This window comes from Lagenorhynchus albirostris, chromosome 4, assembly GCF_949774975.1.
Source record: "Lagenorhynchus albirostris chromosome 4, mLagAlb1.1, whole genome shotgun sequence".
NCBI lineage: Eukaryota > Metazoa > Chordata > Mammalia > Artiodactyla > Delphinidae > Lagenorhynchus > Lagenorhynchus albirostris.
In genome coordinates this window covers 10,525,627-10,537,691 of record NC_083098.1, presented here as the reverse complement: position 1 = coordinate 10,537,691, position 12,065 = coordinate 10,525,627, and the positions used below count along the sequence as shown (strand labels likewise).

Below are 12,065 nucleotides of genomic sequence, written 5' to 3'. Positions count from 1 at the left end.
CCAACCTTGCCAGAAGGGTGATACTTTACTGATTTCTTATTCTAGAAGTATCTACAGAATATTTTTGGCTGGGAAAACTGCAGAGCAGCCACCCAGATTGGTCAACAGCGTTCTACCATTTGTAACTGAGGAAACCTGAGAGTGTCACAGAAGAAAAACTATGTCCAATATCCTTCAAATTTGTTTGTTGTCACCAGCCAGCAGAAGCAGGTTCTAGTGGGCCTCTATTTGAGGGTTACATTTTTCATAACTTTTACCCTAGTACTGAGAAATAAGCAAAAGAAAATAACAGTGGATCTTAAGAGGAACAAAGACCTTAGGAAGCAAAACATGAAGGACAGGTCACTTCATGTGCAATAGAAATGTTATATGACACAATGACACGTGAACAACAAAAAACCAAGGTGTCAGCATGGTCAGGTTTTAGCAAGAGTTCTTTCTGGCTTGTAGATGACTGCCTTCTTGCTGTGTGCTCAGCACCCATGCATGGAAACAGATTTCTCTCTTTTCTTCTCACAAGGCCACTAATGCTACTGAATTAGGACTTTACCCTTATGACTTCATTTAACCTAATGACCTCCTAAAAGCATACTCCAAACACAGTCACATTGGAGAGTAGCACTTCAACGTGTGAATTTGGGGGGACACAATTCAATCTATAGCAGTATCCTTCATCCTTCAAGGTAAAGAGATATTCAAAGATTTAGAGACTACATCTTTAATACCCCATCTTAATACTTGGGAAAGGATTCTAACCAAGCCATAAAAGAATCAGAAGAGTCCATAAAATGGAGAAAGATCAAGAGGGGTGGAAACAGTGATCTGTAATAATAAATCTTATACTATACATAATTTAAATCTAATAGAAAATATTGTCACTATGTATTTACAAATATAAGTCACAAATAATTCTTTTGAAAGGAAAAAAAATGTTTCAAGGGAAAACCAGCTAAAAGTACTAAAATCATTAAGTCCTCAACAAGCTCAGTAAAATTCATATAAGTTCCTAAGGGAGGGAAGTAAAATCATTTTAAAGATCTCATTTAATGGGAAAGAGGTCTTAAAGTTGAGGAGATAATTTCAAATGTTGTTTGAGTTATTCCAAATTTTTTTGGACACATTTTGTAAAACCAATACAAGGTATAATTAACAAAATAAAAAATACAATTTACATAGCCCATGTCACATAGATATGGCTAGCAAGTGCCCTTCACATTACCTCATAGCAGTGCAGGAGATTTTGTTCTATTACAAAGCAGTTGAGAGTAAATGTCCCATTTAAGAACTAGTTCCTTCCTGTTTATCATGCCAAAAACTCTTGCCTGAAGACTATATCCCTCGTTTTCTCCAATTACTTGCCCCACCAAATATACAACCCTAGAACACTCTGATATTCTACTATTTATATCCCCTCAGACAACCTAAAACGTACAAATGATTATCTGTTTAAAAAAAAACTCAGTAAATCTCACTGATGTAAATGATACACACAAATTTCAGGTATAATAATTTCAAACATCCAAGATGCAAACCACTATGTTTTATTTTTAAAAAGAATAGAAAGGGATAAACTGAAAGTATGACTACAAAATACACTGTTATAAACTCAGTTAATAATGTAGATAATTTGCTCAAATATCAATATATAATCTAAAATAAAAATTGAGTTTCTAAGTATATTTGTGCTTTGTAAAGTCCACCTACCCAGCAAGAAAAAAAGAACCAAGGTAATAATTCTGAGGTCATACAGTAGAGAAAAAATGATGGTTTGAAATGCACATTTAATGCTTGAAAATTAGACTTTTGTCCACATTTTTACTTGCCAATATTAAACAGAAATGAACATGAACAGTATGTGCTATGGACTAAATTGGCATCTCTCCCAAGTTTATATGGTGAAGCCCTAACACCCAATGCGATGGTATTTGGAGATAGGGGTCTTTGGGAGATGTGCGAGCTTAGACGAGGTCCTGAGGGTTGGGTCCTCATGATGGGATTAGTGCCCTTATAAGAAGAAACAAAACTTACATCCCCTTTCCCTCTCTCCATCTCCATGCACATGCACTCAGCAGAAACCACAAGAGCACACAGCTAGAAGCCATCCATAAGCCAAAAAGAGCTTTCACCAGCACCCAGCCATGCTGGCACTCTTATCTTGGACTTCTAGCTTCCAGGACTGTGAGAAAATAAATTTCTGTTTAAGCTACCCAGTCTATGGTATTTTGTTTTGGCAGCACTAGTGGCCTAAAAGAGCATTCAAATAGCTATTTATGTGATAGTAAAAGAGAGATCCAGCGCTTCTGCAGAACTTTTTACTGAGTACCAACAGATAAATTGTATGATATTGCATCAACATCTAACCGGGGACTGTAGTATAATATACGTCTAAAGCAATGGTTTTCAACTGGGGCAAATCTGCCTCCAGGGACATTTGGCATTGCCTGGAGGGTACTACTGACATCTAGAGGGGAGAAGTCAGGCATGCTGCTAAGTATCTGACATTGCACAGGACCAGTTATAAAGCACAATCTGACCCAAATGTCAACAGTGGTGTTGAGGAACCCTGCTCCGTAAGACAAAAAAGTAACCAAAGATCTTGCTTTTAAAAACATCTCTTTTGGAGTAACGTCATCATTGTGATGAAGCAAGTTTTTTTTGGTCTCTTCCCTTTAATCTACAGTCAGTACAACACCCGTAACTCAAAACGTACCTCCGCCCAACAAAAACAGGAGGCCAGACAATTACACACATCTGTACACCTAAAGGTGGGTCGTCTGGAACACAGAGGTGGCGGGACCCAGGGAACAGTGGAGATGGTGCCTGAGCCCGCAGCCCCAGAGAAGCTGGTAGCAGTAGAGGAGACAGGGGACAAGACTCTGTCCTCCTGGCCCCAGTGGTGCCAGTCACCACAGGTAACTGGGCAGTAGCAGCAAGGCTGGCACCCCATCCCTTTAGCCAGAGAAGTGCCCATGACTCTGGCCTCCCAACCCCCTGCCCACAGCGGCAGAGCCCCGAGCCTGACGATACCAGACATGACAGAGGCACCCATGTGATCTGGGCTCTTCCCCCAACTCCCCTCCTCCCCATGAGGCATCAGAGCCTGTGATTCAGACTCAACAGAAGAGCCCACCACCCCAGTGCCCCAGATACTGGCACCAGTAGCACCACAACAGCAAGGTAGCAATGCCCGCAGAGACACAAATAATACTGAGGTCACTGGGTGACACTTCTGACAAACATGGTGGAGGGTGTAAGTACCCATTCTCAGATAACCAGAGGCAGCTCGGGTAACAGAAACCAAAGCAGCTTGTGCTCTAGTGCCGCTTACTGAAAAATAGGAAAGGCCTCTAATTTCTAACCTGTTGAATCATTAGAATCAATTATAAAAAAAAAACCCAAAAACCAGCTTTACCTAAAGAAAGGTGTCTGCTACTACAGAAGCGCTGGCATGGTAAGAACTCAAGCTCCTTGAAGAACCACAGTAACACTGTATAACAAAAATCAAAGTGACAATTCTACAGAAACCAAACTTAAAGGCATGGAATACTGTAATCTAATTGATTGAATTCAGAATAGCTTTCAGGAAGAAACTCAATGAGCCACAAGAAAAAAACTCAGAAAGGCAGTTCAATGAGCTCAGGAAGAAAATTAAAGAGAAGGAATACTTTACTAAAGAGACTGAAACTCAGAAATAACCATATGAATTCTGGAGAAGAATTCAATAACTGAGATGAAGAATGCATTAGAAAGTACTGGAAATAGAACAGGCCATCTGGAGGAGAGTAGTCACAAGCTTGAAGATAGATATCTAGAAATGATACAAGTAGAAGAGGAAAGAATTAAGTTTTTTTTAAATGAGCAAATTCTATAAGTGCTGACTCTATTAGGAAGGGAAAATATTAGGATAATGGGTATCCCAGAAGAAGAAGAAGAGATCAGAGTTTAAAGAAGTAATAGCTAAGGACTTTCCAAACGTGGTGAAGGAACTGAATGTTCAAGCCCATGAAGCTAAGAGATCACCTAATTACCTCAGTGCAAAAAAGACCTTTTCCAAGACACTATATTAAAACTGTCAGAAGTCAATGACAAAGAATTTTAAAGGCAGTCAGGGAATAAAGGAAAAAAGGTTCCTTACAAAGGTACCCACATTAGGTTATCAGCAGACTTCTCAGCAGAAACTCCACAGGCTAGGAGGGAGTGGAATGACATACTCAATATTGAAAGATAAAAACTGTCAGCCAAGAACATTCTATCTAGAAAATTTATCATTCATTCAGATACAAAAGAGAATTAAAAGACCTTCCCAGACAAAAGCTGAGGGAGTTCACCACTAAACCTGTCTTGTAATAACTGTCAAAAGGAGCTCTTCTACCACAAACAAGATGACAAAACACACACAACTTTGAGTAAGGTGATAGAATCAGAAAACTGCAACTCTATCAGAATAGGCTTTTAATACTTTATTATAGCATAAATGTTAAAAGGGTGGAAAAAACATAGCTACTTTAATTTGGTAACAAACTCACAACATAAAAAAGGATAATTTGAGACAACAAAAGCAGAAAAGGGGAAGAGGAAAAGAATGGAACCTGCATAGGCAAATGAAGATGCTATTAGCAGAAAAAAGGACTGTTCTATCTATGAGACATTTTATACAAACCTCTTGGTAACTACAAAACATAAATCTAGAGCAGAGACATGAAACAAAAGAAAATGGAGAAAAACATCATAGAAAACCATCGAACTAAAATGCCCTACAGAAACACAAGGGAAACAAGAGCAACCAGAAAACAAAAGATAAATAGCAGTACTAAGTCCTCATCAATAATCACCCTAAATGTAAATAAACTGAACTCATCAAAAGGGAGCGTCTGGATAGATTAAAAAACAAGATCCAAGTATATGCTGCCTCCAGGCAACATCTCAGCTCTAAAGACAAACATAGGCTCAAACTGAAAGGATCAAAGATGATACTCCAAGCAAATGGCAGCCAAAAGAAAGCAAGTATAGCCACACTCAGACAAAACAGACTTCAAGACAAAAAGGGTAATGAGAGAAAGATGGACAGTACATAATCATAAAGTACATAATTCATCAAGATGTAACAGTTATTAATATATATGTACTTAACATGTGAGCATCAAAATATATAAAACAATTCTAAACAGACCTAAAGAGAGAAATTTACAACAATACAATAATAATAGGGGACTTTAAAATACCCTGCTCACATGAATAGATAGATCATCCAGTCAACAAGGAAACAACAGCCTTAAATGAAATGTTAGACTAATTGGATTTGATAGATTTGTACAGAATGTTCCATCCAAATGCAGCAGAATACACATTCTTCAACTATACGTGGAACCTTCAAGGAAAGACCGTATGTTCAGACACAGGTCAATAAATTTAGAATACTGAAATCATATTAAGCATCTTTTCCAATCATAATGCTATGAAACTAAAAATCAATTACAAGAAGAAGTCTGGAAAAGTCACAAATAAGACTGAACAACATGCTACAACTATTGGGTCAATGAAGAAATCAAAGGATAAATTTAAAAAAAAATACCTGAAGGCAAATGAAAATGAAAACAACATGCCAAAATCTATGAGATGCTAAAGTGGTACTAAGAGGGAAGTTTATAGCAAGACAGGCTTTCCTCAAGAAACAGGAAAAAACTCAAATAAACAATCTAATCTTATACCTAAAGGAAATAGAAAAAGAACAAATGAAGCCCCAAATCAGTGGAAGGAAGGAAGGAAACAGTGGAAATAAATGAAATAGAGACTAAAAAGACAATACAAAAGATTCAGACTAAGAGCTGGTTCTTTGAAAAACAAAATTTACAAGTCTAGATCCATTGAGAAAAAAGCAAGGCCCTGATAAATCCAATCAGAAAAGGAAAAATGATAACAGGTACCACAGAAATACAGAGGACAACCAAGAATAAAAGGACACATTCTTCAAATCATACAACCAGTGCACAAGTTGAAACTGTAATCAGAAACCTCCCAGAAAACAAAAGCCCAGGACTATACAACTTCACACCTGAATTCTACCAAAGATTTAGATTTAATACTCATCCTTCTCAAACTCTTCCAAAACACTGAAGAGAAAGGAATGCATGCTAACTCATCTTACCAAATGATCAAAATCAGACACATAAAAAGAAAATTACAGGCCAATATCTCCAATGAACATAGATGTAAAAATCCTCAACAAATTAGCAAACCAAATACAATACATTAAAATGATTACACACAATGATCAAGTGGGATTTATTCCAGAAATGTAGTTTAACATCCACTAAAGACAACCAAAAAAACCCCAAAAATCTAATATGATACAGTACATTAACAAAAGGATAAAATATCATCATATCATCATATCATATCATCTCAATACATGCAGAAAAAGTATTTGACAAAATTCAATACACATTTATGATAAAAACTTTCAATAAAGTGGTTATAGAAGAAAGATACTTCAACATAATCAAGGCCATACATGAGAAACCCACAGCTAACATTGCAGTCAATGGTGAAAAACTGAAAGCTATCCTTCTAAAATCAAGAATAAGTCAAGGATGCCTATTCTCACTAACTCTTATTCAACATATTATTGAATCTAGCCAGAGTGATTAGGCAAGACAAATAAAACACACCCAAACTAGAAAGGAAGAAGTGAAACTGTCACTATTTGTGTGTGACATGATTTTTACATACAGAAAACCCTAAAGACTCCACAAAAAAAGTTAGGAATAAACGAATACAATAAGATTGTAGGGTACAAAAACATAAAAATCTGTTGTACTTGTGTGTGCTAACAATGAGCTAGCAGAAAGAAATTAACAATCCCATGAAAGATAAGAATACACCTAGGAATAAATTTAACCAAAGAGGTTAAAAGAAAGAAATTTAAGACACAAATGTAAACATATTCTGTGTTCATGAATTGGAAGTTAACATTGTTAAAATGTCCCTATAATCTGAAGCAATCTACAGATTCAATGTGATCCCTATCAAAATCCCAAGACATTTCACAGAAATAAAACAAAAATTCTAAAATTAACATGGAACCAAAGAAGACCCTGAATAGCCATAGCAACCCTGAGAATAAAGAACAAAGCTTGAGTTATCACACTTCCTGATTTCAAACTACTGCAGCGCCATAGTAATCAAAACAGCATGGTGCTGGCAGAAAAACATACATAGATCAATGGAACAGAATTGAGAGCCCAGAAATAAATCCACCTGTATATGGATACAATTTATGATGAGCAGAGAATATACAATGGAGAAAAGATAGTCTCTTCAAATTGTACTAGAAAAAGTGAACAGCCATGTACAAAAAAAGAAACTAGACCACTATCTCACACCACACACAAAAATCAACTCACAGCGGATTAAAGACTTGAATGTAAGACCTGAAACCATAAAAATCCTAAAAGAAAACATAAGCAAAACACTGACATTAGTCATAGCAATATCTTTCCCTTGCCTGAGGAGACATATCTAGAAACAAGAGGATAAATAAGCAAATTGGACTGCATCAAACTAAAAATCTCCTGCACAATAAAGGAAAATCGTCAAAATGAAACACAAGCTACTGAATGGGGGAAGATCTTTACAAATCATATATCCGATAAGGGGTTAATATCCAAAATATATAAAGAATGCATACAACTCAATATTATAAAACAGCCCAATTTAAAAATGGGCAGAGAAGCTGAATAGACATTTCTCCCAAAAAGATATACAGATGTCCAAATAGGCACATAATAAGATGTTCAATATCACCAAATACTAGGGAAATGCAAATCAAAACCACAATGAGTTATTACCTCACAACTGTTAGAATGGTTATTATCAAAAAGGCAAGAAACAACATTGTTGGCCGGATGTGGAGAAAAGGGAATTCTCATACCTGTTGGTGGAAATGAAAGTGGGTGCAGCCATTATGGAAAACAGCATGGAGAGTCGACAAAAAGTTAACAGAACTACCGTATGCTCCAATTATCCCACTGAAAGCAGCTCTTCTGCCCCTCTCCTGTTTGCTCATTTCTGTTCCCCTCTCACTTTAAGAGAACCTTAGTATAGGAATGAGATCAGTAGGCAATTTAACCTAACTCCTGACTTATGCTCTCCTACATGCACACTATGCCTGTTGATTCTTTTTGTGGATAAAATGAAAAATGAAGCAGTTAAAAAATGAGTAGCTCTCTACCTGCCACAATCCTGCAGGCAGATCACACATCTGAAGACTGTCAGACAGTCTGCACGCAAGGGAGAATGATGCAGAATCCAACCTTCTGCCTCAACGATTCACCAAGATTCTTCCCCCTTTTTCCCCTTTAAAAACTGTCATGACTGAGCAGAATATTTGGAGTTGGTCTAAGGACAAGTAGTCCACCTTCTCCCCAGATTGCAGGCTTTCCTGATTAAAGCACCTTTCCTTTCTATCAACTCTTGCCCCTTGGATTATCAGCTTTTGAGCGGCAAACAGCCAAACCTGGGTTTGGCTTCTGGGTATTTATCCAAAGAATATGAAAACGCTAATTCGAAAAGATAAATTTACCCCTCTGTTCACTGCAGCACTATTCACAATAGCCAAGATATGGAAACAAACTAAGTGTACATCAATGAACGAATGAGTAGAGAAGATATGGTATCTATACACAATGGAATACCACTCAGCCATAAAAAAAAAGATGAAATCTTGCCATTTATGATAACATGGATGGACCTTAAGAGTGTATTATGCTAAGTAAAAAATGTCAGATGGAGGGCTTCCCTGGTGGCGCAGTGGTTGGGAGTCCGCCTGCCGATGCAGGGGACATGGGCTCATGCCCCGGTCCGGGAGGATCCCACATGCCGCGGAGCGGCTGGGCCCGTGAGCCACGGCCGCTGAGCCTGCGCGTCCGGAGCCTGTGCTCCGCAACGGGAGAGGCCACAACAGTGAGAGGCCCGCGTACCGCAAAAAAAAAAAAAAAAAAGTCAGATGGAGAATACAAATACCCTACGATTTCACTCATATGTGGAATATCAAAAAACTAAAACACACACACAAGCACACACACACACACAACCAAACAAAAACATACATAAATACAGAGTATTGGTTACCAGAGAGGAAGAAGCACTGGGAAAGGGCAAAATGAATAAAGGGATCAACTGTATGGTGACAGAGGGAAACCAAATTTCTGGTCTGGAGGATGCTGCAGTCTGTACAGAAGCAGAAATGTAATGTTGTCCACGTGAAACATAAAATGTTATACACCAATGTTACCTCAATAAAAAAAATTTTAAGTGGTATAAAAACTTCTTTTGCCGCCAACCCCACACCGCACTAACTTTTTTAAACTGAAAATATCAAAGTGAGGCTAAATAAATTATATTAAAATAACTTTACTAAGTTGGATATAAATTCTTTATTGGTATAATTACCTCTAAATTTGATTTATAGTGTATATGTAGGTAAACTGCTTATGATAGCAGCAGTGGTTAAGAAATGAGAAACCCATAATAAAACTAAATTCTTACAGATTGTGATTATAGCAGGGTACAGGAAACTGGTTCCTAAAATGTTTTGAAATTTAAACTTTACCTATCTAAATTTGAAAATGTTAAATTTAATGTCTACTTTGTCAGAATGTCACAAGTCACTTATTATCAGAATCAGAAATACTAGGACCTAATTTTCAATGGATCTAAGTGGTTTCTATTACTTTTATGTGATTGCCACCTTGTCCATGCTCCAAGTCCGGTTTTAATGATGACTTTCTTTTAACAATGTTTCTTCTTCCTTAACTTCCTAAATCACCTATACACTTTTTTCTTTAGGTACAGTTTTCTTTAATGAAACAAACTATTTTCAAAAGTTAACACTCTCCTTTGTTCAACTATTTAAGATGACTATGCAAACTACATAGCACAAAATTAAAATGCTACCTTGATTGTTACCTGGAAATTTTAGAAGCTAATAAGTCAATTTGGGCAATTCAAGTTTAAAACAAAAACAAAAAACAAGCAAAAGAAAACACTTGCATCTCATTTTACTAGATCAACCAACAGAGGACTGTTTTGGACGCAGGGGCACTAAATTATCTTAATTATAGCTATGTAACATTGGCTCTGGAAGTAATCATTTTCTTTCTCATTTCATTCAACAAATGAATGTCTGATTTCTTGTATAGGCTTAGTTTTAAATCTGATCATAACTAATGTTGCAGGAAAAAAATGAACACTTCTTTCTGAGTTAATTATCCAAAATATGCATTTTCTGGCAAAGTGAATACATTTTCTGCTGTGTTAAAACTAATAATTCTAGGCATCCATTCATAAATATCTACATATGATTTTAGTCAACTCAAAGATAAAGCTTGATTACATAATACATACCTATAGGTATATGTAGTCATGTTTTATGTAGTAAATTTCATATTATAAATAAATTACTTATTTATGAAAGGTTATTCCCAGTAATGTAAGACATGTTCCTTTTGTCTAATTCTATTACTATCTTAAGTAATACATATGGGTCAATGGGTGTCTAAAGTGACAATAATATGCTCATGGGACCAATAATCAGCATCAAACCCAGTCATGAAACAGTCTAAAGGTCAAGTTTCAGTAAAACTGTTGTCAGTTGTCAAGAGTCAATAAAATACTCTAAATTTGTATGCTCTCTCACTAATATGTTTTCAGAAAAGTTCTCAAAAGCTTGATGGTCTATAAAATCTGTTTTGTCATTTAATTTATTTAATAATTACATAATACATTGTTAATGTAGTCAAATATGAAATCATAGAGAACAGTTTTGACTAGGGTTTGTTTTTTGATCTTGATAATGAGTCAGGGCCTCTTACTGTATAGTATGTCTTTATTTTATTAGTATTCTTAAGAATGATTAATTTTTTAAAATTTCTCATTACTTCCTCATTTTTGTTTTGGAGAACTCATTTTTTAATTTCTATCCAGATCAAATGTGTGCTATTCTTGTTACCTACCAAATGTGTTTTCATGTTATGAAAGTATGATTTAATACATTTATGATGTCACATCTAAAAAACACCCTGAAAACATGAACTATACATTTCATATTTTTGTATAATTTTTAGATAATTTGGGATTTATATAATATCTATATTAACAAAACATCTCATTAGCTTAATGCATTTTTGGTACCTTTAAGTAAAAGTAAAATTTGCTTTTGTTAGCAAAGTTATTGAGTACTTTGCTTCATATTACATGATTGTGTCTCTAGGTATGGCAGTATGGAGTTAACTCTTGCACTTTACAAAATAAAGTGTGGCCTTAGCCTTCACGATTTTTGATAGGTACAACTGAAATGCCTAATCCTGGGTCAGTAATCTGTTTCTGGAATTATGTAAAGTTCAATATATATATATTATAAAACATTCTCTTTTTCAGACTGTCAAATCCATTACTGTAGGATTATAAAATTGATAATCAGATTGAATCACTAACAGTTTATAAATCACTAATAATTTTAGTGTTAATAAAATAAGTTGTAGGGTTTATAGCAAATAACCTTGCAAGGAAAATACACCCGTGGGCCAAATATTGTTCACACTTACCAGTTCTTCCTGAAGTTGGGAAATGAGTTCGTCCTTCTCTTTCAGCTGCAGCTTCAGCATTGAGCATTCATCTTTCATTATATCCTATAAGAACATCAAAGAGATGGCATAATACACTCAGACCTTTCACTTTGCTCTTGATAAGTTAGCTTCATGCAGTGGGAGATAATTGCACATGACTAAGAAAACTGAAATTTCCTCTACAGTCTGATATTTTTCATAATATACTCTATGTTGCAAAACAAACTAATGTATCCAAAGATACTATACTATATATGATATATACACATACATTTTTTCTGATAGCCTTTTGATTTCTCTTTGTTCATTTAGTTGTCTAAGACAGAAATCAGGGATTCATCCTAAATTCTGTCCTCCCATTCCTGTGCATACATAACCAGGGGAATAAAAAAATTATACTTCAAAAGAGATAGTTTACCTACCATTTATTCCTGTTATAAT

At 35.8% G+C, this 12,065-nt stretch overlaps 1 protein-coding gene across 1 annotated transcript in view; it reads right to left on the bottom strand.

Moving 5' to 3' along the window:
* Positions 1–12,065, bottom strand: part of CCSER1 (coiled-coil serine rich protein 1) — a 1,250,826-nt gene that overhangs the window by 656,100 nt on the left and 582,661 nt on the right. The window contains exon 9 of the mRNA XM_060147099.1: positions 11,604–11,687. Within this exon, the coding sequence (XP_060003082.1) occupies positions 11,604–11,687 (84 nt within the window). The remainder of the gene's footprint in view (positions 1–11,603; positions 11,688–12,065) is intronic.